General features: G+C 41.5%; 1 protein-coding gene across 1 annotated transcript in view; it reads left to right on the forward strand.

Moving 5' to 3' along the window:
* atp13a1 (ATPase 13A1) overlaps positions 1-27803 on the forward strand; it is an 83597-nt gene that overhangs the window by 3844 nt on the left and 51950 nt on the right. Inside the window, exons 2-11 of the mRNA XM_052042082.1 lie at positions 6378-6467; positions 9651-9838; positions 10935-11007; positions 13819-13974; positions 15327-15396; positions 16891-16997; positions 18695-18824; positions 20486-20541; positions 23271-23397; positions 24979-25116. Of these exons, the coding sequence (XP_051898042.1) occupies positions 6378-6467; positions 9651-9838; positions 10935-11007; positions 13819-13974; positions 15327-15396; positions 16891-16997; positions 18695-18824; positions 20486-20541; positions 23271-23397; positions 24979-25116 (1135 nt within the window). The remainder of the gene's footprint in view (positions 1-6377; positions 6468-9650; positions 9839-10934; positions 11008-13818; positions 13975-15326; positions 15397-16890; positions 16998-18694; positions 18825-20485; positions 20542-23270; positions 23398-24978; positions 25117-27803) is intronic.

A 27803-nucleotide genomic window follows, 5' to 3' on the forward strand; every position in this document is an offset into this window, starting at 1 on the left:
ATAGAAGATCAGCCATGAACTTGATGAATGACAGCGCAGATTGAAAGGGATAGACTATTTCCTAATCATACCCTCCTGCACACTTTTGATACATAGACTTCCATTAGATACCTCAAAGCATGGTGGGGCACCACTAATGTGTAAAAATAAACTGGCAGGAAAAATCAACCAACATCAATGTCCTTTTCCAGGTCAATATCCCCAGTACTGAGACTTTGTTTACACTCAGCTTTGCTGGGTAGTCACATTGGAACATAGAATGTTACAGCACAGTACAGGCCCTTCGGCCCATGATGTTGTGCCGACATTTTATCTTGCTCTAAGATCTATCTAACCCTTCTCTCCCACATAGTCCCCTATTTTTCTATCATTCATGTGCCTATCTAAGAGTCTCTTAAATGTCGGTAATATATCTGCCCCTGCAACCTGTGCTGGCAGTGTGTTCCACACACCCACCACTCTGTGTTTAAAAAAAACACCAAACAACACTAACCTCTGACATCTCCCTTGTATCTTCCTCCAATCACCTTAAAATTATGTCCCCTCGTGTTAGCCATTTTCGCCCTGGGAAAAAGTCTCTCATTGTCCACTCGATCTCTGCCTCCTATCACTTGTTCATTTGCTTTAGAATCCAGGCTCCTGTAGCAGGCACTCTGTTTCAAGCTTGTAGAGACCACCAGAGGTGGACAGAAAGATTCAAAGATGTTCCCAAAGCCTCTTTTTTTTAAAAAAAATTGTAATATCCTGATGAACTTGTGGGAATTCCAGGCCCTTGACTGCTCAATGGCAAAGGAGCATGTGGGATGAACGCTTTGGTACCAGATCCTTAAGTGGCTCATTCTGTCTAGTCTGCTGAGTGTTTCCAGTATTTTCTGATTTTGTTTTTAATAATGAACTGCTTCCAGTATATTTACATCCTTAAACAGCATTTTGGATGTGGGCTTGCCAAAGCCTTGTTATTGAGGCATAACCTCCTTTTGTATTCAATTCCTCAATAAACAACATTCTGCTAGCTTTAAGTATCGCTGGTTGTACCTGCATGCTAGCCTTCTGTGAATTGTGCAATAGATGCCCAGATCCCTCTGCAAGAAAAACTGGGAATGTACACCTTGGTAGGAAATAATGCAGTTCAAGTATACCCAGGATCATGAATAGGGAATACTTTTAACACTAGGTAAACTGAGGTAAAGGAATTAAGGGATTGTTCATTAGGTACATTGTGATACAATCTTGGGAATGTGCAGTTATATTCAGTTATATATAGAATCAAAGCTTAAAATATACTACTAGTTTGGAACAGTTTATATTAATAGAATTGTAGACATTTGTGCTGCACTGGGTAAGTGTATGTAAGCAGTGCATATAACATGTTTTTGCTCAATAGTTAATTTTTTTCAAAATATATTCTAATTTTCTGAAAAACTTTAACCATTTTTGCACTATGTTGCAGTTAACGGTTCCTATGAATTAAGTAACCTAGCTAATAGGATGTTTTGTTACTAGGGCTTTAGTAATGGCAAGATACTTGAAGACCGGTAACATTTTCCTCTAAATACATTTGTGTATATTTTATATGTAGCCTCTAGCTGATTAAATAGCTGTCATTTGTGGATAATTTTTTTATCTGTTCGTGGAATGTTCCTTGATCTCAGATTTGGGTATAGTATTCTCTATTTCAGCGTGCAGGTTTTTTTGGTATGAATACTGTGCAAGGTTACATTGTGTTTTGTTTAGGTTTATGAATCCATCTTCCCTCTTGTACGGTGGATGGGATTCTTCATGTAGAGTCGTCTATGTGATATATCTGCATCCATATATAGAACTTGTAATGTGCATGTTGGCTGTGTCTCAGTGGGAGCACTCTTGCTAATGAGTCATTTCTGTCTTCAGAGATTTTGAGGAAGAAATGTTGCTTATCCCTTGACAGTGCTGAGAGCTACACCATGAAGAAGACTTCATTTGAATAGCTCCATCTGCACTCTTGGTTAACATCAGTCTGAAGAAATTGCTGGTGTTCCAGCCAATATTTGTGCCTTTATCTGTTTTATCAATGCTGTATTCTTGTCTTTATTTCACTGCTGCTGTTGGAGCCTTGCTCTGTGTAAATTGGCCTACACAACGAAGGTACTTATTGGCTGTAAAATTCTTTGGGTTATCCTGAGGTGGTGAAAGGCACTATGTAAATGCTTGCTTTATTTCTTTCAATATGTACAATGAAAACTTCCTAGGTGAACATAGTGCTCTACATTTCTAGTATTAATTCATGCAAGGCTGTGTTGGGGCTGGTTGATTTAACACCTTTGTTCCCCTATATAGATGAGTCTGTGTTTGTTTGCATGTGGAAAGATGTTTGGGGTGGTTACTATGGCAATGTTATCAGTGTACTCAGCTTAAGTGTCCCCTTAATTTTGGGTATGACACTGGGTGGGCAAGATTGAAAGGGTTTCTATTCATTTGGTATGCAGTGGTAATCCCTGGCAGGAGGTGATCGTCAATGAAGAGCAGGCTTGAAAGAAGATATCGAGGTCAGGTGTGCACGTTCTGTCTTTAGGAAGTTAACACACCATGCTTTCAACAGTCATGATTTCTGGACTCCAACCTCTGTGTACAATGCCATGGTCATACACCCTTTATGACTATGAAACTTGGGAATTTTGGAACACTGCTTTTGAATTCTCAGAATCCAATGGGATGATCAATGCACAAATGTCAGTGTTCTGTCTAAAGCAATGCTACCACCAGCTACTCTGACAAAAGTTCTGTATTCCCAACTCAGTCATTGCCAAAGATGTCAAAAGGAATGTTATGGGGCACCCTCTAAGCATCTGTAGAAGAATTTGAGATTGACACTGAAACTTGGGAAGTTTGGTAATGAAGAACTGTAGGGAGGGGTAGGTGGTGTGTGCAGAAGGTGATAGTAATAGTCTTACATGAGGTGTATTCAGGCTGATAATCTAATACTGAGAATGTGAAGTGTTACAATTTGGTGGGGAACAGTGAGAAGGGTAAAATAGGGCATATGAACATCTGTGGATGATTCTGGCAGGGCAGGTTGTGAATGTTTTTTAAAAAGTGAGTTCAATAAATGGAAGCATAGATGCAAACTTTTGTTGGAAAATGTAAAGTTATTCACTTCTGTGCACAAAATAGAGAATTGGAATACTTGTTAAATGGTGAGAAATTGGCTGTTGTTGATGTTCTTGATGCAGTTATACAAGGCCTTGATAAGAAGCACCCGAGTATTGTGCGCCGTGTCAAAGAAAGGACATCCATGCTAGAGAGCGAGTGCAGTAGAGATTCACTAAAATGATTCCAGAGATGGCAGATTTGATGTAGGAGAGTGAGTAAAACCAGACTGTCTTCTGTTAAGTTTAGCAGAATAAGAGATATTGTTAAAACTTAAATCCTAACAGGGCTCAACAGGCTGGGTACAGCGGGAATTTTCCTTGGCTGCAGAGTTCAGAACCAGGATATACTGTCTCAGAATAAGGGGCAGGCAATTTAGGACTGAAAGGAGGAGAAATTCATACATTTCAGACATGGTGGGGAGACTGAGCAGGGCATGAATCTTTAGAATTCTCTACCTGGCAAGGCTTTGGAGGCACAGTCATCAAGTTAATTCAAAGGGAGATCTGTTGATTTCTGGATATCAAGGATATGGTGATAGTGCAGGAAAATGGCATTGAAGTAGATTAGCTGTGATGTTGATGAATGATTGAGCAGGTTCAAGGCTAAATGGCCTACTCCTGTTAAAATTCTTACATTCTTGTACATAAAAGTATGGAAGTCAAGGTGAACCTCCTGTAAAATGCAAGTTCACCCTCAGGTGGTTTATTGCATCCAGTTCTGGTTGACTAGCTTTGTAAGGTGCATTAGTTATATGGATAGATTAGTGAACCTTCATTGTTAAGGAGATCCTCTTGGAGAAGATGGGCATTGTCTTCAATGGTGAATTTAGTTATCAATGTGCCACCACAGTTTTTGGTTGATTTGAGGAAAAGTATATTTGAAGATTGAGACCTCAGACCTGGCACAAAAGTCATGGTGCTAACACATAGGTGGAACCATGAAGGCATGCCAGCGACTTAAAAGTGTAAGGAGATTTGGTACGTCAGCAAAGACGGACAAACTTCTACAGATGTACAGTGGAAAGCATTCTGACTAGTTGCATCCCTGCCTGGTATGGGAACTCCAATGCACAGGAGTGCAAGAGGCTACAGAGTGGTGGATGCAGCCAGTTCCATCACGGGTACAGCTTCCCCCACCATCGAGGACATCTACAAGAGGTGATGTCTCAGGAAGACAACATCCATCATCAGGGACCCCCAACCATCCAGGCGATGCCTTCTTCTCATTGCTGCCATCAGACAGGAGATACAGGAGCCTGACGACCCAGACCTCAATGTCAATAACAGCTTCTTCCCCATTTCCATCAGGTTTTTGAACTGACTTGAAACACCCTAATTCTACCTCGGACTATATTTCCCTCAACTTGCACTAATGTCATTATATGTATTTTTATTTTTGTCCTGTAAGTAATGTATAATTTATGTTAAGTTTATGTAATTTGTTTGTCATGTTTGTAATGTACTGTGTTGCTCCTGCATAAATAATTTTCATGGCATTCATACTCTGGTTATGTATGTTCGTGACATTAAACTTGAACTTGGTCTACTGGGCAGAAGTGACCTTGCCTTTATGCCTCTGAGACCTGAGCTACCTATGGCAGACATCTAGAGGCATTTCTACCAGAAGGGTAAAGGAAGCATGCAGATTCCAGAAATGCCCAATGTATTCTGAGCTCTAATGGGGAGAGATTACAATGAAACTCCAGTAGTCTATCTGACTGCTCAGAAATCCTGCTAGTTTGGTATCTGGCTCACCAAGGCCCTAGTCCCTGCCCTTCAGTGGGTTCACTGGGACATGTATCATTCTGTTGTGTGACATCTAAAGTAAAGTGAATTAAGTGTGTTGGAGTATTAATGTAAATAACACCCAACAATCTGGAAAATCTGCTAGTCTGGCACCAGCAAGGTTCGGAGTTCCAAATTGACAATGTTTTACTATTCTGTGTGGCTAGAGGTAAACATCGCAAAACATGCCCAAAGCCACCTCCAAGAACTGCAATGTCCCTACTGACTCCAGGAAACTTCTGCCCCATGACTGCTCAAAGTGGGGAAGAAGGATTCGGCAGGGTATTGAGAACCTTGAGTCTATACTGTATGTTGGGAGCACAGAGTGCAAGTGATCATCTTGTGCCCCTTCTGTGTGATCTCTGTGGTTCCTACATTGGCTTCATCAGCCACCACAAGATCTCACAAAACTGGAGTCATCCAAAGGAACAGCTCAGAGGGTGATCAGTGTTATGTTGCAGTGTATTGTGCATTTACAGAGAGACCAGAGTTGATATTTTGTAAACCAAGTGCAATAAGCACTTGTTTTCAATTGTAGAACAGATATGTAGTACTCCAAGTTGAAGATCACTTCTGTTTGACATCGCTTGGTTAGGAGCTAATCTATATTTTGTACGTAAGGAAATTCTGTTTTAACCAATTAGTGTTTACCAAATGACTGGAGATTGTGATGACTTGCAAATTTGTCAAGGTGTCTTGAGGTTTGTTGTAAAATTCCAGAAAATTATTCTTGATGGTTGATATCAGACTAAGGGATGGGCAATACAGTATTCACGAGAGAACACTTGGATATGGTCTGTTTTGTCCATTGGCTATAATCTTAATCAATCATTTGGACTTGTTAAACTAGACAGAATAGTCTTCACACTGGGAACACCTATTTTGTGTCCACTGCTATTGCTGTCAAGAGAGTAGGCCAGTGAGTCATTGAGGATTGCAGATGATTAGAGTAGGAAAGGACCGGACATACTAAAATGAGGTGCCGGTCTGGTAAAATTGCAACATAGAATGCATGCTTGCTAAATAGCTAAAGTAGTGTGTAATAGAGCCACAATCCTACAACCAAAAGCTTTCAGCTCTGCAGTCTTGCCACATTCTGTTATTAATGGTGGTGGGCAATTAAGCAGCCCTGGGAGGGAGGAGAAGCTGGCATGGGGTGGAGATCTGAGGGGGAGAAAGGCACACCTTTAAGCATAGGGTGGGGTTTCTGTAGAGAAAGTATTAGAGGGAGGAAGGAGTTGTCCGTCACTGAAGGAAGTGGAGTCTACTTTGAGGTCTGCGTCAGCATATTGAGAGAAGGGAGGGATTGTTATTTGAAGAAGCAAAATTAATCAGTATTTTGAGGTAACAATTTGGGCATGACGAACAGCAAATATTGTGTGCTTGGAAGGAGCAGGTGACAACAAGCAAAAAAAAAATCTGATCACTCAGTGACTCCAATTGTTTTGATTTCTTGTGCTACAGGAGCCAAATCCTTTCAAAGCAACCTGGGCCAAGGTTGTTCCTACCCCTAACAATGGGTCCCCTGAATTGGTGCCACTTCAACATGACCAGGTATGCAATTGATTCTTTAATTGTGCGTGTGGCTGAAAGTGTTTGTAGTTCTTCACAATTCTAGCTTAAATTGCAATGGAATTTTGAAAATGAAAGTGGAATAGATTCATTTTCTCAGCTACTCTGAATCTATTTCAACAATTTGGCTGAGGATGAAATTTCTTAATTCCAAGTTTGCCCTTGATAGTAAACTCAGATTGTGAGTTAGGGGGAGGAGGATGTGAAGAGGCTTCAGGAGTGGGTGGGTGAAAACATGGCATGTGGAATATGTTGTGCAAAAATTGAGAAGTTACTGTTTTGATGCACAAATCAAAAGCAGAATATTTGTTAAATGGAGATGTATACAGGTCACTGAAGGCCAGTGTGCAGACATAAATGGTTAGGAGGGTTAACAGCCTTTGTGACAAGAGGGTTGATTACTGAACTAGGCAAATCTTATTGCATAGGGCCTTGTGGACAATGCCTGGAGTGTTATGTGCAGTTTTGGTCTCCTTGCCCAAGAAAGGAGATGCTTGTCATGGAGTGCAGTGAAAGTTCTCAACTGGTTCCAGGGATGGCATGCTTGGCATAGGGGAGTGAACGGGGATTGTATTGCAGTGAAGGACCTCAGCAAAGAGAACCCCTTCACCAGTGATCTCTTGATCAAGAAGGTCCTACTGGAGTGCTGCAAGTTTGAGGTAAAGGAAATCTTCTGTCTCCAAGACTACCCAGGTAATGGGTACTTTGAAGTTATGTTCAAGTACCCAGTGGGTTGGCAGAAGATGCTACTGGACTTTAGGGAGGGGGGGAATGTGGGTCCACTGTCATTGCTGAAGCTGTGGCCACTCTTCATCCTCACCACCCAGAAAGAGCATGAGATAACAGTGCACAACACATAACAATCCACATGTGCCTGTTGTGGATGTCCTCACCTTCCTGGCTCGTTACGTCGAGGAGCAGGAAGCTGCGTGGACGTCAAAGACTTGTTTTGGGATCTGGACCAGCGAGTGCCAGGTGAAGGTCAAGCTAAGGGTGCCATCATCCACCCTCCCACAGTGTTTGCTATTGGAGGGAACTGTGGTACATGGTATATGCAGGACGACCCAGACTGTGTCGTAACTGCAACAAATCTGGATATGTGGCAGCCCAATGCAGTGCAGTCATCTGCAACAACTGCAAGCAGGAAGGCCATCAGACCAAGGACCGCAGAGATGGTGCAACACAGCTGCAATACACTTGGATTGGAATGGACAGCTCAGTATGGTTCCGAATAGACTTCCTCTTCACATCAAAGGCAGTCACATCCAGATCCACCGACGTCACATTCTTCTCTGACCACTGCCTCCTTCAAGCCTCTTGTCACCTACAGGGGGACCTGAAGCCAGGCATGGGGACGTGGAAGCTGAATGCCAAACTGCTAACTCCATAGAACATCAAGGAACTACAGAGGGAGTACACAGGCTGGGGAACTGTGAAGCCCCTCTTTGACTCCCCAATTCACTGGTGGGAGGCAACCAAGGAGAGCATCAGGAAGTTCTTCATTCTCCAAGGTATTCAGAAAACTAGACAGAATCGGAGGGAACTGTGCCAATTCCAGACAGACTTGCAACAACTTCTAATGCAGTCGAGGAGGGTGGATGTGAGAGGAACTCTGAGAGGTGAAGAGCCAGCAAGCTGCGCTCTTTGCCTCTGAACCTTCAAAGATCATCTTCAGATCCAGAGTCCGCTTTGTGGAACAGGATGAGACCTGTTTTCCAAAAGGTTCACAGGAGAACTCTGATCCACAGCCTCGAGGAAGAGGGTGGCTCAGTAATGTCCTCTCAGAGAGATGTACTGAAGATCTGCAGATCCTTCTATGCCAGACTGTATGACAGTAAGACCACAGACAGCACAGCCTCCCAAAATTTCCTGTTCTGTATCACGGAGGTGCTAGACAACAGCAAGCAGGAGGGTCTGGATCCCCACTGACCCTGGAGGAGGCTGACTGGCACCATCTGTTCCTTTGGCACGAATAAAACTCTCAGAAGCGACAGCTTACCGGCAGAGTTTTACTCTCCTCTGTGGGATTGGATAGGCCCAGACCTCCTGAAAGTGTACAATGCTATGCTTCTGGTTGGCAGAATGTCAAACTCCATGAGGAAGGGCATTATTACCCTCATTGACGATCAGAAGGGGGAGAAGGAGCACATCAGGAATTGGAGACTCATTTCACTGTTGAATGTGGACTATAAGATCCTGTCCAAGGCCATCGCCAACCGGGTCAAGTCTGCTGTGGGGCAGGTGATGCATCCAGACCAAACCTGTGAAACTCCTGAAGGGCTTGACAGGCGAGATGCAGGAAAGATGCTTCCCCTGACTGAGTATTCTAGCACCAGTGAACATAGTTTGAAAAAAGGGGTAGGCTGTTTAGTACTGAGATGAGAAATTTCTTAGCAGGTGAACCTTTGGAGCTCTCTACCCTGGAAGGTAAGGGAGGCTTAATGGTTTCCTTATCAAGGCAGAGACTGAGATTTCAGGATATTAGGGGAGTTGAGGAATGTGGTGATAATGCAGGAAAATGGCCCTGAGGTAGAAGATCAGCCTTGATTTTGATGAATGGTGGAACAGATTCTAAAGACCTGATAGCCTACACTTCCATTTCTTGCACTCTTATTGTAAATTTCCAGAACAGAGAAGCATAAATCCATAGGCTGTGATTCTTTACAGTGCAATGTAATCTTGGGTATAGTTAATGATGTTTGCACTTCAAAATGGGATGCCTCCATAGCTAAGGGTGCAAAGAATGGCAGCAAAAGGCAAGCACGAGTCAGTGGAAAGATCTGGCGGATCATCAGCTATGCAGTGTTTGGTACTGAGCTAGTAAGTGGTAAGATGAATTCACAGTATTAAAAATAAGATGTGTTAGTGAAGCAAAAATATTAAACAAGGGAAAAGTAATTCTAAATAACTTTCTGACAGGTCTGAAATGAAGTTTCAATCAAAGGTGAATTGAATATTTGGAAATTTGCATTACTAAATTTTGGGCAGGGAGTGATTTTTAGGTACAACTGAAGCAGTCATTTTGAGTGTTGAGTGCCTGGTTGGATCCGAGGTGATTGGTTGATGGTGGCCTCTTTGTATTCTTTATTTTTCTTTCCATCTGTTGTAGCCATCAGTCTCAGTGTTTACACATTGATGCCTAAACAATTTTATCTCTTTTTGCAGGACAAGAATCATCAGAAAATTATCTCTTTTGAGTTTCAGAAGATTAAATACTGGTATGATGAAGATGAAAATGAGTTCCTTCCAGTAGCTTTCCCAGTAGATTTTCAGCTCCAGTTTTACCAGACTGCCAAGGGATTCCAGGATGAAACGGAACTGAAAGCTGCAGAAAAGAAATATGGTACAAACAAGTATGTACTGAAGCTTGGGGAGACTCTGAAGATGGATGGTATCATTGTATTAATGCAATAGTTAAAGTAGTGTATATTTCTCCACCTTTAAGGATAACTAAATTTTTGGTGGCTTGTGTGCAATTTTATTTTTGTGCACAAGATTCTTTCGCCATCATGGTGATAGCTTCATAACTGAGCCTCCCTTTGAATTATAATCGTGCATCACATGCAGGATCCATATCATTAAATCAATTGCCTCCTTGACACAGACTAATGAAAGTAAAATTGTAATCAGCATCGAGAGCATGCACTCGATTATTCACCGCTTGTGTTTGCGCCCCTCCAATTAGTCCCATTCTCCTACTCTTTCCCTCATGGTCTAGTAACCTTGGTGTTAGTGCCACCAAGTTCAGAGATCTTGAACTTGCTAGGTGCATTTTACAGTGATTTCTTGACTTCAGCAGAAAATGAACTTGTGCTAATTGCCCAGCACCGAGGGAATCTCCCTCCCGACCATGCAGCAAGTTAGATATAAAAACAGCAACTCCATTTACTTGTGTGGAGAGAAATGGCTTCAGGGTAGCAAGATGAGGATTGGGTAGTCTACATCTTAGAATGGTTTAGTGTCATGCTTTTCCTATGTGTGTTCATTTTTTAAATTTTCAATGTTTTTGATAGCATGTTTCACAATAACTCAAAGTTTTTAATTGGATCGATAGCTATGCTGTGATCTAGAAGTTTGGAGCATTCAAATAAATGACGCATGGTTTTACTGGAATAATGTAATTACCATTGCATGTTTTCAAGATACAGTCCTCCTTTGTTTCTGATCCAGGAAAAGCAGGGCAGCGTGGACTGCTGTTGAATGTTTCAAAGCTATTTGTGCCATTAGATTAGGTTGCCAGGACACTTTGGGAATATCATCCTGGTGTGTTTCAGATTATTTCAAATAGGATGGAACAAAGTTTGAAATACAGTTTAAAAACAAACCAGTGATTCCTGCTAAACTGATCATGGGTTGCTTATACACCCAGGTATTTAAAGTGTCTGGTGTTGATTTTATAATATGATCCAGCATTTGTCCTCATTTCTGATGTGTTTGTTTATTTGTCAGGGCTGAAATGGTGGTCCCTGAATTTATGCAACTCTTCAAAGAGAGGGCCACAGCCCCTTTCTTTGTTTTTCAGGTGGGTGCCTTTACAATGTCCTAAATGTGTAAAGCATTTTTAGTACATCTTTTTGGCTTTGTAACCTGAGAAATATTTTGCAGATAGCACAATAATGCAATCAGTATTGAGGTAAATCTATTTTAAGTGTTACAGGTTGAGATGGGGAAATGGTCTGTCCATATCCACACATTTCCATTTGCTGCCAAGGATTTACAATAATTGGAGTCCACCAATAAAACCAGCATTATGGAAAGGTGGAAAAGTAATATGATATTTCAACTCCCATTATAGGATCATCAGATTGATACAGCATCAAGGAAGGGGAGGTCATTTGGCCTTGGCCCATCGTACGCATGCCTGGTCTCAACAAGACCAACCCAGTGATCGATTACTCACGTCTCTCCTATAGCTTTATAATTATTTATCAAACTTGCTTGGGAAAGCAATGATTGAATTTTTGTTACCCTTTCAACCAGTGAATTCTGGATCATCATTACTTGCAAAATGAAGAGAAATTTGTCATAGGTTTAAGGTGATTGGTTGTTGACCCTTCCACCAGCTGATGTAGTTCGCTCAGCCATGCCATTGGCCTGTCCCTCTGTTTTCCCATCTTATGTTAGCAACTAATCTATTCTCATATTCTCTTTTATTCCTTTTAGGTACCTTCTGCAGACTTTTTTGCTTTGTTTTTAAGTATATTATGGACTTCAATTATTGGAAGCTGCTCTTTTCTGACTTTAGCATGGAGGTTAAATGACTAAGAGAAAAGTAAATAATTGTACCTGCTGGCAATTTGTAAAAAAAAGAGGATGCTAGAAATACTTGATTAGGCAACATTTCTCTCCACATATGCTGCCTGACCTGCTAAGTAGTTCAACCACTACATTTTTTTTAAGATTAAACGAGAGAACTATAACTTAGGAAATCCTCCCTTCTCCACTTGTGGGCATGTTTCTACTCATTCTTTTTATTATGCTCTGCCTTTTTTGCCTCCCATTGTTTAGATGGTAATTAGCTTAATAATTTTAAATTGCAGCCCATTGAGGCTAGATGCCCATGCAACTCACTGAAGTTAGACTGAATTTTGTATTTTGATGCTGCATTGTAACCTTTCCATGACTATTCTAAAACTAAAGATTTTATCATTTCCTCCTACATTCTCCATCTGCTGTATTTTGGTCACGATATCTTAATTCACCGGTGCTGCCTTGTTTAGGCTAGAAATGCTGTGATCAAAACTGTACACTAGAAATTCATCCTACTCTTTACGTAGATACCATTTGACTGTTGGGACAATGGAAGACCTGTTCATCTTTGTAGTTTTGCACCTTTCTATAATTTTCTGCAATTTGTTTCTCTATCATTTTCCTATCATTTGGTGTCCTGTAATATACACCTAATAACACAGTAATTCCTTTATTCCAACTGCTGGCCCCACCCTCTCTGCTGACAGATTTTTGAATTTGCCTATCAGGTAGGAAGGTGAACAAGGCGTAGGATCAGCCGTAATATTGAATGGCTGAGCAGGTTAGATGGGTCACATATCCTACTTCTGCCCTGTTTATTCTTGTGCAGTGCCACTATCAGTTTCTGTACAGCCTCCCACCCAATCTTTCTTTCCTGAGTGAATAGAGAACTTTTGGGATATAAAGTTCTTCCACAAACACCCAACCCCTACAGTACTTGGGGCCAGATTTGTTTTTTTCCCAATATATTGAGACCTTTATGACGTTGTATCCCTGAAGCTGTCTGACCATTTTACCACGCTACATGTATGGCAAACTCATTTTAGACGGCTTTATCTTTCATCTCTGACTGATCCCTCCTACATCGGAACAGTTATTTATTCTAGTACTCTTTGTCTCTCTCTGTCCTCTGGCATTTTATTTCTGTCTGAATATTGCATGCACCTTGTCAGATTAGCAAACCCTTTCCCCAGTGCAAGTTATTGTTGCAAGGGCATTGGTTCAAACTCTGATTACACCTACTCGCCTTGCATGGTTCATGAGCTATGACACAAGATGGATTAGAGGTTAGCTGTTCCTAATACCTCTCACACCAGCTATCACAAAATTATCCATATCTGTACTGCTTAAATTTTAGTGTAAATCATTCAGCCAGGGTTAGATTCTAATGTGTTATTTATAGTGCAGGAGACTTGGTAATTGAAGTGCACAGACAGTGATATTCTGTCTGGGGGTACACATGAAAAAGAAATGTCCTGGCTGAAGCCAGGCACAGGGAATATATATCCTTAGCCCTGAGTGAAAGCTGGAAGCAATTTAAAAAGGTTTTGTGACAGTAGGGATTCCAACCCTACAAAAACACTTTAATCTGTGCGATTGATTCCAGGTCTTGATGGTACCTGCTTGTCTGCACCAAGGACTTTATCATGTTTAGCAGAAAGCATGAAAAGATGACCTGTCCAAGTTCTTGGGAGGAATCCAGTCCTCCCTAGCCCTGGCAGCAGTTTATCTCTTGTACAAATAACCTGGAATTTTGTTTGTGTAGTAAATATATAAAAATAATCTTCTTCTTGATGGTAACTGAAGTTTTTAAAGCATAACTGCTACTCAACCACTAAAGGTAGTTCTGTTCCAATCCAGAATTCTCTGGTGTTTTCTTGCCATGAGGAGTCTGGTGGTATGTGCAAGCACATCTCTTGTTGACTTCAAATTCAGTGAGGAAATTAAAGTGCTTTCCACTCTGCAGTGTAACTTGGTAACAGTGTGCAATGGACTTGAATGTTTGCATTAAGCCCTCTTTAGCAATGAATCTGACATCTGGGTATACAATGATGGGTATATTATAAGTCTGTCCTTTTTGCAGGTGTTCTGCGTGGGTCTGTGGTGCTTGGATGAATACTGGTATTACAGTGTCTTTACCCTTTTCATGCTGGTAGCCTTCGAAGCCTCCCTGGTGCAGCAACAAATGAGGAACATGTCAGAGATCCGGAAAATGGGAAACAAACCCTACATGATCCAGGTAGGGGTTTATATAAGTATGGTTGTTTAACATTCAACTAGTACAAGGTTGGGGAAGCCAGAAATGATGCTGGCTGTGCCTCTTTTCATTAGAGATCCAGGTAGCATCATAGTTTATTGGCATGGTTAAACACAATTTTAATAGTGTTTCTATGAGATGCATGGCATTTCTATACTTCATTTTGTGATCATGTCACCATAAGACGGCAGCATGAGTTTGATACACAGTTTGGCTCACTCTGCCCCACCAAAAACTTAAAGGTACAGAAAAGGTTAGAGGCAGGAAAAAAAAGCCCCCTTTGCAATAGAACATAGAACAGTACAGACAGGAACAGGCCCTTCGGCCCACTCTTACTGTACCAACCATGATGCCAAACTAAAATTAATCCCATCTGCCTGCACATGGTCCATGTCGCTCCATCCCCTACCAGTTCATGTGCTTGTCTAAATTCCTCTTAAAGTTGCTATTGTATCTGCTTCTACCACCTTCCCAGTAGTACATTCCAGGCATCTACCACTCTGGGTACATAAAACAAAAACTTGTAACTCTTGTTTAAACTTTCCCCCTCTCACCTTAAAGCTATGCTATCCAGTATTTGACATTTCCACCCTGGGAAAAAGACTGACTAGCTTACCCTATCTATGCTTCTCATCATTTTATAAACTTCTATCAGATGCTATCGGCCTCCGCTCCAGAGAAAACAATCCAAGTTTATCCAACCTCTCCTTATAGTTAATACTCTCTAATCCTGGCAAACCTCCTGAACCCTCTCCAAAGCTTCCACATCAGTTGTGTAATGCAACCACCAGAACTGCAAACAATCCTCCAAGTGTTGCCTAACTAAAGTTTTATTTTTCCCTACTCTGATCTGAAAGCACTCCATTCTGCATATGCTCTGCCAATTCATGCTGTACAAGGGACGGATGCCAGTTAGCCATTCCTACTTGGCGCTGGGTGTAAACAGTGGTTCCACAAAGGATCATTTCTACCCTTGAAGGAGATGTGAAGTCACTTCACAGAACAGCAAGCCAGCACATTGGTTGACTGAATTATTGATCCTTTACATGTGTGTTTCTTTGCTAGTTAATTAGATTCAATGCATCTACAACATTCATATGTGAAATTAGAGAGATTCAACTTGAATCAAATGTAAAAAGATTTGGTTATGCTATGAATAGCCCATCTTTCTGCATGTACCTTGTGTTGGTCTCTGCTTGAACGAATACTGGAATTAGTTTCTTTATTCACTTCATGCTGGTTTCCCCTGATGTGATTGACAGTCGGGAAGATTCATTGTACCACTAGTATGTCCCCACTAAAGTTCAGTTTTTTTTTGCTTTGGTTTCCTCCAGGTCTACAGGAACAGAAAGTGGAGGCAGATCTCAAGTGATGAGCTCATTCCTGGCGACATTGTTTCAATAGGCAAGTACTTAAATCATTGTAATGAATATGAAAATATTATTTAAGCAAGTTATGACCATGTGGGTGTTTTATTTAAACAAAACTTATCCAGTAAACCTATATGTGTGTGTGTGTGTGTGTGTGTATATATATATATATATATATATATATATATATATATATATATATATATAGATGTGTGTGTGTGTTGGTTTATTATTGTCACTTGTACCAAGGTACAGTGAAAAACTTATCTTACAAACCAGTCTTACAGGTCAATTCATTACACAGTGCAGTTACATCAAGTTAGTACAGAGTGCATTGATGTAGTACGGGTAGAAAAAACAGTACAGAGTAAAGTGTCACAGCTACAGAAAAAGTGCAGTGCAATAAGGTGCAAGGTCACAACAAGGTAGATCATGAGGTCATAGGTCATAGTCCATCTCATTGTATAAGGGAACTGTTCAATAGTCTTATCACAGTGGGGTAGAAGCTGTTCTTAAGTCTGGTGGTACGTGCCCTCAGGCACCTGTATCTTCTACCCGATGGAAGAGTAGAGAAGAGAGAATGTCCTGGGTCCAAGGAGGGGAGACTGGTGTCTGTGATGCGCATATATATATATATATATATATTTCCTATATTGGAATGTTGAAACTCTTGAGACACTGATTTTTGGGAACTGTTTTGGGTTGATTTCAAGTCCCCCAACTACACTCCAAATTACAGCAATATAGAGCTATCTGTTCCATCCTGGAGAAGGGAGTCTCAAACTGTGGTTCAGTGATTTGAGACACCTGCAGAATTTAGGTTTGCCATCTGACTGAAGCCCTCGAGTCCTGTTACCTGGGTTTTTATTCATAGAAGATGAACATGTGGGATATTGGGAAAACTAGTTAACCAAAAGCTTGTTCAAAGTGTTAAGAGGTGAGAAGTGAAGATTCAGAAAAGGGAGAATATCAGAGGTGGGTGGCTAAATGCTTGGGGGCCAATCATACATGGACAAGGGTCAAACTAGCATAACCTAATCTCAATGTGCTTGTAGTCATTGAAAAAAATGTGGAGGCTGTTCTTTTTCCCCTCATTTTTCATGTTTCTTGTACCAACTTAAATTTCAGGAGTTCTGAATTGACTTGGGGAATTGTCAGTAAAGTTACAGTCCACAGGGTGCTTCTCTTCAATGCAACAGTGAGCTTCCTTGTGCCCTGGACAATATTGACATCCCAACCAAAATCACAAAAAACATTTGTGGTGTGATTGGAGAGTAAAGTATGACAAACATTTGACTCAATATTTTGTAGTTACCGGACCATAATGTGTGAAAATTGGCGCCATGTTTAAATCCTCCTATTGTGCAACATTGTTTGCATTTCAGAAAAAGTAATTAGTTGTGGAAGAATACTTTGGAATAGCCTGAAGTTGTGAAAGGCACTGCATAATTACAAGTTTTTCTAATCTGTTGTCTGCTGCCTGCCATTATCCTTCTAGTTTGAATTGTATTGCTTTATTTTGGACTAGGTCGTTCACCTCATGAGAATCTGGTTCCCTGTGATGTTCTGTTGCTCAGAGGGCGATGCATTGTAGATGAAGCTATGCTAACAGGAGAGTCTGTTCCACAGATGAAGGTATGGCATCAGTGTTAGGGTGATAATTTGAATGATCATTAAAAGTTTAGAAACAGAAACCTTAATTTAGAGCAGTTATACAATAGGGATTTGATATTTACTAATTAAAAATTATTTAATTACCTGCTAAGCAGTTTCATTGGGGCATATTTGGCAATTATTAAACAAATTTTTAGTATGTAAGGGAGAAGGTGTACGTGTTTCCAGATTGTCTGTTGCACTTTATATTCCTACTTGGTATCAGGTTGAGCCTACAACCACAAATCTGTCACAAAGATTGCTCATTTCCACAGTAACATCATTGGCTCTGCCCTGCCTCTTGTTAAAGTCCTTGTCTGCACTTTGGTTACCTTTAGATTTGGCTATTTTAATAGTTTTCAATGGGCTCTCATCTTGCAATCTTTGAATTTGAACTCAAGTTAAAATGCTGCCCTTAACTCCTATTGTCTGTACACCGACACTTGGTCTCACGACACTTTAAATGTTTTAAAATCTCTATGATTTTGCATCTCCCTATTTCTGTAACTCTACAGCCCTCATATCTTTGCAGTCCAATTCTAATTTCATATGCAATCTATCTTGTCACTTCACCTTTAGGGGCCCACATAAAGCTGCCCAAGCCTGCTGTTCAAGAATTCTTTCCCTTCTGTACACTTGTACTGATCCCCTTCTTTAAGATACTGCTTAAGATCACTTGGATCTCATCACCAGTCCTAATATCTCCTTTTGCGACTGTTAAATTTTAATAGTCCTATGAAGTATCTTGCAATAATTTTACTGTAGAAAAGACACTGTTGTGATCTAGAAGGATTCCATTCAGCCCATCTAGTCTATGCTGCCTCTTGGAATAATCTTATCAGTTCCATTCCCCATTTAAATTCCCTGATACCTGTTCTCTCAGATTAACAATCCTCACCAAACCAACCCCCCCACTGCTGCCACCACCACCCCCCCCCCCCCCCCCATCCCCCCAATTCTCTTGGCCACCTAGACACAAAGGGTAATTTACGGTAGCTAATTAACCTAACAGACGCATGTCTTTGGGATGTGAGAGAAAACTAGAGCACCCAGAGGGAACACTGTCACGGAGAATGTGCAGTCTTCCCACAGACAATGCTGAAATCAATCCCAGTTTGCTGGAACTATCTGCAGCACTTTTATTAAAAGCACAGAAGGTGGCTATTCAGCTCGCTGGGTCCCTGCCAGCTATCAGCAGAACAATCCCACACTCCTACTCCCCTCTCCATTATTTCCCTATGGTCCCACAACTCATTTTCCCCTGCATGCCCATCAACTTTTGATTCCTGTATTTTATATAAAATGCAAGCTATTGATATTTTATAATCCATATTACAACTGGGGAGCAGTTTCTTGTTCCTGGAGCAAGTGGCTGCAACGGGAATGGAGTTTGAACCAATTATTGCTGACCTTAGCAGTTTTTGATGGCAAGGAGAAGAGTACTTTATGTATGCTTAAGGTATGTTCATAGACAGGAACTTTTCAAGTGCATGTTGGTACTGGTCCACTGGCAATGAGATGTTGGTTTTTCTGTGCAAAGGTGGCTAGTTCACCTGGTGACCAAGATACGTCACCAGGAACTGTCTAAAGTTTTTGCAGTGCCCTGTTGATTCTTCAGTTTCTTATTAAAAGTCCAGAAAATGGAAAAAGTAACATTTTCGCTGTGGTGATTCTCATAGGAACCAGTGGAAGACATTACTCCAAACCACATACTGGACTTGCAATCAGATTCAAAGCTGCATGTAATATTTGGGGGAACCAAAGTAGTTCAACATACTCCACCTCAAAAATCTAGTGCGGGACTCAAACGTAAGTACAAGGAAACACTGCACATTTGCTAAGCCACTATTGCTTCTGCCATTACAATAATGTTAATATTATTGTTCTGCTTACGTGATTGAAAAGTTTCTCTTTTAAGTGTTGTATATAGTCTTCCATCCACGTTCTGGTTTATTTCTGTACTTTATAATAGTACTGTACACAAGTGAGGAGGTGGGCAAGTGGGAGCAAGGATTAGAATTCAGCACTTTGGTCAGTTTATCTCGTTCAGTAACCAAAAAAAACAATTTTGTTGCTCTTTATAACACTACCAAGTTTTTTTTTACTTTTCAAGTAAATTCCTTACCTTTCACATTTGCCTTCAGTTCAGTGATCTAGTTTTCCAACATGATACACGCTCTTATTGATGTAATTTATTTATGTGGGTCACAGAATTCTAAATAATTCAAATTCTATTCCTGTACAGTGGCAACGGCAATCAACTATTGTCACTTTTTCACCAAATGTCTGTCCTGGCTTGTTGTCTAACCCGATATAACTGTTTAAAACATAATATGGAGGGTTAGCCAGATATAAACGGGCAAAGTTTAACTTGCAACTTTGCAGTTCTCTCACTTGAACTAAGTTCATTCAAAGTCCTTGTACCTGGATACAGATTTGTAGATTCTGTGCAATACCTGTATGATACAGTTCCAAAATTTAGACAAGTTAGAGTCCTGGAGTTGTACAGTGTGGAAACAAGACCCTTGGGCCCAACTCGTCCATGCAAACCAAAGTGCCTTCCCGAGCTAGTCCCATTTGGCCTATATCCCTCAAAACATTTCCTATCCATGTACCTATCCAAACCTCTTAAATGTAGTAGTTGTACATGCCTCTACCACTTTATCTGGTATACCTACTATGCTTTGTGTGGAAAAACTTGCCCCTCAGGTCCCCTTTAAGTCTTCCCCTCTCACTTGTCACCTATGCTCTCCAGCTTTAGACTCCCCTATCCTGGGGGAAAAGACAGTGACCATCCACCTTATCTATGCCCCTCATGATTTTATCAACCTCTAGAAGGTTACCCCTCTGCCTCCTTCACTCCAGGGTAAACAGTCTCTCCTTGTAACTTAAACCCTCCAATCCCAGCAACATCCTTGTGAATCTTTTCCGCACCCTCTCTAGCTTAATCCTTCCTATAGTACAGTGACACTGCACACAACATTCCCAGTGCAGTCTGTACAGCCGTAACATGACGTCCCAACTCTTGTACTCAATACCCTGTCCAATGCGTGCCAGATGCCGCCTTCACCACCATCTACCCATGTTGCCACCTTCCAGGAACTATGTATTTGTTCCCCTAGGCCTCTGTTCGACAACACTCCCCAGGGCCCAGTGTAAGTCCTGCCCTGGTTTAACTTGCCATAATACATCACTTTGCACTTGCCTGAGTTAAATTCCATCTGATATTCCTTTGCCCATTTTCCCAGTTGATTTTGATCCTGTTGTAACCTTAGACAACCTTCTTTACTGATCACACAACCAATTTTGGTACTTGAAGAGCTGTAACATTGTATGTGGCATTTTGTAACCAGAATTTTTGTTCATCTTACTGACTTTATATATGTTTAACTAGCTTGTGCTCACATAGCAAATAGCATTTTATTTTTGGCTATCCACTAGCATTGCTCTTATTATAATTACTTCCTCAGCTGTGGATAACGGGTGTGCTGCCTACGTCCTGAGGACTGGTTTTAATACTTCTCAGGTGAGTGGACCTATCTGTGTGAAACATGAAGTCTGTTAAACATGCTAATATTTTAAGTGCCGAAATGAGCTGAATATTATTCAGGATCGTGATTGGCTCTGAGTCAAACCTTAATTCACTGCTAATCAAGTGGTTAACCCCGGATTAATGTGACCATGGGTGTCGATGCAGCTGAGAACTGTGGTCAAATGTCTTGAATTGTTCTCAATCAAGACAACAAATGAAAATTTGCCTTTCCTACCTGGAGTGAGGCCTATTTTCAAGGGAGAGACTAAATCAGGGAAAAGGGCATTACATTCGACTTTCTTGCGGGGAAGGATCTTTTTATTCAGAATATGTCCATTGGTGTTAGATTTAGGGTAAGGGTAAGAGATAGAGAGGATCTTATGGGGACCTTCACTAAAGTGGTGAATACTTGGAATGTGGAATGCACTACTGGAGAGAATGGTGGAGGCAGAGTTGCTGATAACATAAAGAAGTGTCTAGATGTGCACTTGAATCACATGGGCATAGAAGGCTATGGGCCAAGTGCTGGAAGAGGGAATTAGTACAGATGGGTGCTCACTGGTTGGTGTGGATGTGGGCTGAATGGCCTATTTCCATCCTGCGTGAATCTTTGCTAATGAGACCAGCAAAACTGCCTGTGTGGATGCTGAAATTTGGGATAGGATTGAATTGTATCGACTTGCATGGCCCAATTGTGCAATACCTTCCAAGCCTGATTTGATTGAAAAATACACATTCTTGAAACTTGTTCCTGACAATTTCATAGACTGGGAAGTTATTTCATTATTACTAACAGGATATAGCAGCGATTTTAAGATTGATTTGTATCTGATGCATTAGAAATATATTGCTAAAATTTCCATCTTCTAGTCTATTCTTTGGGTGAAAGGAGTCCAGTCCGCCTGTTCTGTGGCTCACCTGGATATTAGAATCAGAATCAGGTTTATTATCACTGACGTGTCATGAAATTTGTTGTTTTGTGGCAACAGTGCAGTGCAGGACTTAAAAATTACTACAAGTTGCAAAAATTGTGCAATAAAGGGATAACGTGGTAGTGTTCATGGACTGTTCAGAAGTCTGATGGCGGAGGCGAAGAAGCTGTTCCTGAAACATTGAGCGTGGGTCTTCAGGCTCCTGTACCTCCTCCCCAATGGTAGAAACATGAAAAGGGTATGTCCCAGATGGTGAGGGTCCTTAGTGATGGACGCTGCGGCCTTGATTCATTGACTCTAGAATGTCCTCGATGGTGGGGAGAGTTGTGCCCGTGATGGAGCTGGCTGAGTCTACAAGCTTCTGCAGCCTCTTTTGATCCTATGCATTGGAGCCTCCATACCAGGCGGTGATGCAACCAGTCAGAATGCTCTGCACTGCACATCTGTAGAAATCTGCAAGAATCTTTGGTGGCATTCCAAATTTCCTCAAACTCCCAATGAAGTAGAGCCACTGATGTGCCTTCTTCGTGATATTAAAGAGAAATAGGGAGTTCTTCCTCAATCACTGCCACTAAAGTCAAGGCAAGATGGCTATCCATCTTGTTGGATCTTGCTGGGAGTAAAATTACTTCGTGTGAATACTTAATTTGTATTGAAAGCTATTATTTAAGATCCCTACATAAGATTGAAAACACCAGGTAGTTAAATTGTGTGGAGCAATTGGGAAATCATGTTAGCATTATGTAAAAAGAATTGCTGAAACTTCTCTCACTTGCATATTTTGGTCTGTCCTGAGGCTTTCTTGTGTGCGAGTCTTTTCCAGGTTATTCTTTAGATTTTCTTTTTCTTGCCTGTCCTGTTCCTCTACCATTAGTTTTGTTGTGTGGTAGGTCAAATATGTTGGCGAAATATAGTATTAATGGTAGAACTCTTGGCAGTGTGGAGGATCAGAGGGATCTTGGGGTCCGAGTCCGTAGGACACTAAAAGCGGCTGCGCAGGTTGACTCTGTGGGTTAAGAAGGCATATGGTGTATTGTCCTTCATCAATCGGGGAATTGAATTTAGGAGCCGTAAGGTATTGTTGCAGCTATATAGGTCCCTGGTCAGACCCCACTTGGAGTATTGTGCTCAGTTCTGGTCGCCTCACTACAGGAAAGATGTGGAAGCCATAGAGAGGGTGCAGAGGAGATTTACAAAGATGCTGCCTGGAATGCAGAGCATGCGTTATGAAAGCAGGCTGAGGGAACTCGGCCTTCTCTCCTTGGAGAGATGGAGGATGAGGGGGGACCTGATAGAGGTGTATAAGATGATGAGAGGTATTGATAGGGTAGATAGTCAGTGGCTTTTCCCTGGGGCTGAATTGTTGGCCATGAGAGGACATAGGTTTAAGGTGCTGGGGAGTAGATATAGAGATGATGTCAGGGGTAAGTTTTTTTACTCAGAGTGGTGAGTGCGTGGAATGGGCTGCCAGAAACAGTGGTGGAGGCTGATACGATAGGGTTTTTCAAGAGACTGTTAGATAGATATATGGAGCTTAGTAAAATAGAGGGCTATGGGTAAGCCTAGTAATTTCTAAGGTAGGGACATGTTCGGCACAGCTTTGTGGGCCAAAGGGCCTGCATTGTGCTGTAATTGTTCTATGGAAAGCCAGCTTCTAGTTTTCAATAATTGAGCTGCAATGGCCATCCCAGGAATAAATCAGGAAGTAAGATGCAGCTATATTACCATTGCAAACTGGCAGAGAATGCAAGAAACTAAATTATTTAAATTTGTTTTCTTTGAAACTCCCAGGGAAAATTGCTGCGGACAATCTTATTTGGAGTGAAACGAGTTACTGCCAACAATCTGGAGACATTTATCTTCATCCTTTTCCTTCTCATCTTTGCTATTGCTGCAGCTGTATATGTCTGGGTAGAAGGTAAGTTTAACAGAGTCCCACGTGGTTCTTTGGTTTTAACACTTGTTCCCTGAGGGCAAGAACCAAATGCCATTCAAATGTTGGCATGAGTTAGTTTCTATATTTTTGTGGCTTGTGCTTTTTTTTGGGGTGGGGGGGGGGGGGGCAGGAGACAGGGACTGCAGACCAGTGGCTTCACAACTTGGGGTGGGGATTGATGAGGAAAAGAGGAGAAAGAGTTCCCTATTCCCCAAGGGAATGAACAACTAGGGTGGTGGTTTCTGGGCATGGAAAGATTTAGTTAGGTGGGGAGGTGGTGCTGGTGTTCCCCTTTCTGAAAGTAATTTTTTCTTGAGAGTGAACGTGCACTGGGAACATTCCAACAGTAATTTGGAAAGTATTCCGCATTGTAAAACCTAGCAAAGGGGAGGGTCAGAATGGATTATAAAGATGTAGAACACAGAGTCCTTTGGAGGAGAAAGGGTTTGGTGGAGAAGAGCTGCCAAGAAAAACAAATTTTATCACGGGGAAGATAGTATCATGGATCCCTTAATTCAAACTAATCGGACATAATTATATTGATTCAAATGTAAACGTATAAGAGTTAAAATTGAGAATGCTCATTACTCATTTATCTCTTGAATCAAAAACCTTGGTGCATATTTGTATTCAGTATAGTTCTTTAAAAAATCCCTATTGCCAGTGCTCTGGTTCATATCAAAATGTGTGACCTGGCAGTTGTGCTTCAAAGAATAGTTCCTTTTGAGTATAAGTCATTTGTTTTCAAGGGACTATTCCCTTGAGATATTATTAGTGACAACTGGAGATATTATTGACCCATTAGTTTACTTTGTGAATATGTTAAATTTAGTGGCTATTTGTGTATTATTTTCATGTGTACTTTTGTATGCATTTTAATTACAATTGCTCTTCTCCTTTTCGCTTGGATGTTCTTTTGCTTGAATGGATAAGAACTCAGTTAAGCACCCAGTCTGCTGTAAACTGTCCAGTTGGTGTGGTCATGATGGTCAGCGAAAAGTTTTAATCCATGGGCTAAAAACCCAGTGGCTTTAGTATTTTTTTTAACCACTCCCCTTATTTCCATGAATTCTGCAAGCCTTCCACTCAGGATGTGACAAGTCTGCTGGTACAGTACACTAATTACTGCACTGTGCAGTCTCCAACACATGGCTGATGTATTCTGTGATTTTAGAAATTATTCAATATCTTCCCATCAGTCAGTGACAACAACTTCGTTGAAAAGCAGTATCTTGATTAAAAACATGAAAAAGAGCCCTTCTATGAGGTATGAAAGTGCAATGCAGTGTCTGTTTCCAATTTTAGTATTTGAAACTAATCTCATTTGATTTGGATTGCATTTTCTGAAGACTTTCCCTCACATCAGATTCATTATGGTGCCCATAACACTTACCAAACAATTCATTATTGCCATTGTTAATGTTATTTGAAGGCTGTTTAGACCTGTATCTTGATCATGGTCTGAGATCGAGATTTTGGGAGTCACTGCCACTCCTTCTGTCATTTCAAAGAGCTATATTTATTTTGGTTCTCTCTTGTCAAGACCTTTGTGTTTGCTTTCAGGTACAAAGGACCCAAACAGAAACCGTTACAAGTTGTTTTTGGAGTGTACACTAATCCTAACATCTGTTGTTCCACCTGAGCTCCCAATTGAATTATCACTGGCTGTCAACACTTCCCTTATTGCCTTAGCTAAACTCCGTAAGTACTTTGTGAAGATGAAGGGCTTAATAAGACTTTCAACCATTGGCGGGCATATCTTGCTTGAAGGGTGAAATTGCTAGGGTAGGTATTAAGTAGAAGAAATTATTTTTTCTTAAAAAGCTGTCATTTTATTCAAAGGTGCATCTGGGAATGAGAGTAGATCATTCTTGAATGGGAGTTGAAGGTGCAGTCTTTTCAATAGGGATGTTATCAACCATCACCACTGAGACTCAAACTCATTCGCAGCCACTTAGTCAAGCTCTTGAAGTGGATCTGATGTCAGGAAAATGTAGATAATAGCTTTTGAACAGCATGATAGTGGAGAATGGTGGGTTGCTGACAGTTGTATTTTTCTTGGGCTATAAATTAAAAGCTCGAATCATCTGACTGGCTGAAATCACCTAGAATATTGTGGGTAACAGGGAAGATGTCCAAACCTGAGAGTGCAGAAGGAGCCCACTGTAGATACCTGGGAATATGAGGAAGGACAAACAACTGACATAGAAAAACTACAGCACAATTCAGGCGCTTTGGCCCACAAAGCTGTGCCGAACATGTCCCTACCCTAGAAATTACTAGGCTTACCCATTATTTTACTCAGCTCCATGTACCCATCTAACGGTCTCTTGAAAGACCCTATCGTATCTGCCTCCACCACCGTTTCCGGCAGCCCATTCCACACACCCACCACTCTCTGAGTAAAGAAACTTACCCCTGACATCTCTTCTATATCTGCTCCCCAGCACCTTAAACCTATGTCCTCTTGTGGCCACCAATTCAGCCCTGGGGAAAAGCCTCTGACTATCCACACAATCAATACCTCTCATCATCTTATACGCCTCTATCAGGTCCCCCCTCATCCTCCATCTCTCCAAGGAGAAAAGGCCGAGTTCCCTCAACCTGCTTTCATAAGGCATGCTCCGCATTCCAGGCAGCATCCTTGTAAATCTCCTCTGCCCCCTCTATGGTTTCCGCATCTTTCCTGTAGTGAGGCGACCAGAACTGAGCACAATACTCCAAGTGAGGTCTGACCAGGGACCTATATAGCTGCAACAATGCCTCACGGCTACTAAATTCAATTCCCCGATTGATGAAGGACAATACACCATATGCTTTCTTAACCACAGAGTCAACCTGCGCAGCTGCTTTGAGCATCCTATGGACTCGGACCCCAAGATCCCTCTGATCCTCCACACTGCCAAGAGTCTTACCATTAATACTATATTCTACCAACATATTTGAGCTAACAAAATGAACCACTTCACACTTATCTGGGTTGAACTGCATCTGCCACTTCTCAGCCCAAATCTGCATCCTATCTATGTCCCTCTGTAACCTCTGACAGCCCTCCGAACCATCCACAACACCCCCAACCTTTGTGTCATCCGCACACTTACTAACCCATCCCTCCACTTCCTCATCCAGGTCGTTTATAAAAATCACAAAGAATAAGGGTCCCAGAACAGATCCCTGAGGTACACCACTGGTCACCGGCCTCCACTCAGAATACGACCCTTCAACAACCACTCTTTGCCTTCTGTGGGCCAGTCAGTTCTGGATGAACACTGCAATGTCCCCTTGGATCCCGTGTCTCCTCAAGCCTTGTATGGGGTACCTTATCAAACACCTTGCTGAAATCCATATACACTACATCTACTACTCTCCCTTCATCGATGTGCTTAGTCACATCCTCAAAAAATTCAATCAGGCTCGTAAGGCAGGACCTGCCCTTGACAAAGCCATGCTGACTATTCCTAATCATATTATACCTCTCCAAATGTTCATAAATCCTGCCTCTCAGGATCTTCTCCATCAGCTTACCAACCACTGAGGTAAGACTCACTGGTCTATAAGTTTCTGGGCTATCTCTACTTTCCTCCTTGAATAAGGGAACAACATCCACAGCCCTCCAATCTTCCAGAACCTCTCCCGTCTCCATTGACGACACAAAGGTCATCGTCAGAGGCGCCGCAATCTCCTCCCTCGCCTCCCACAGCAACCTGGGGTACATCTCATCTGGTCCTGGCGACTTATCCAACTTGATGCTTTCCAAAAGTTCCAGCACCTCCTCTTTTCTAATATCTACATGCTCAAGCTTTTCAGTCTGCTGCAAGTCCCCACTACAATCCCCCAGATCTTTTTCCCTAGTGAATACTGATGTAAAGTATTCATTAAGTACCTCTGCTATTTCTTCCGGATCCATACACACTTTCCCACTGCTGCACTTGATAGGCCCTATCCCTTCACATCTTATCCTCTTACTCTTCACATAGTTGTAGAAAGCCTTGGGGTTTTCTTTAATCCTGCCTGCCAAGGGCTTCTCATGTCCCCTTCTGGCTCTCCTAATCTCTTTCTTAAGTTCCTTCCTTTTAGCCTTGTACTCCTCCAGATCTCTAACATTACCTAGCTCTCTGTACCTTTTGTATGCTTTTATTTTTCTTTTGACTAGATTTATTATAGCCTTCGTACCCCACAGTTCCGGTATCCTCTCATGACTCCTGTCTCATTGGAACATGTCTATGCAGAGCTCCACACAAATACCCCCTAAATATTTGCCACATATCTTCTGTACTTTTCCCAGAGAACATCTGCTCCCAATTTAATCTTCCAATTTCCTGCCTGAGAGCCTCATAATTCCCTTTACTCCAAGTAAATGCCTTTCTAGCCTGTCTGTTCCTATCCCT

The sequence above is a fragment of the Pristis pectinata genome, chromosome 31 (assembly GCF_009764475.1).
Source record: "Pristis pectinata isolate sPriPec2 chromosome 31, sPriPec2.1.pri, whole genome shotgun sequence".
Lineage (NCBI taxonomy): Eukaryota > Metazoa > Chordata > Chondrichthyes > Rhinopristiformes > Pristidae > Pristis > Pristis pectinata.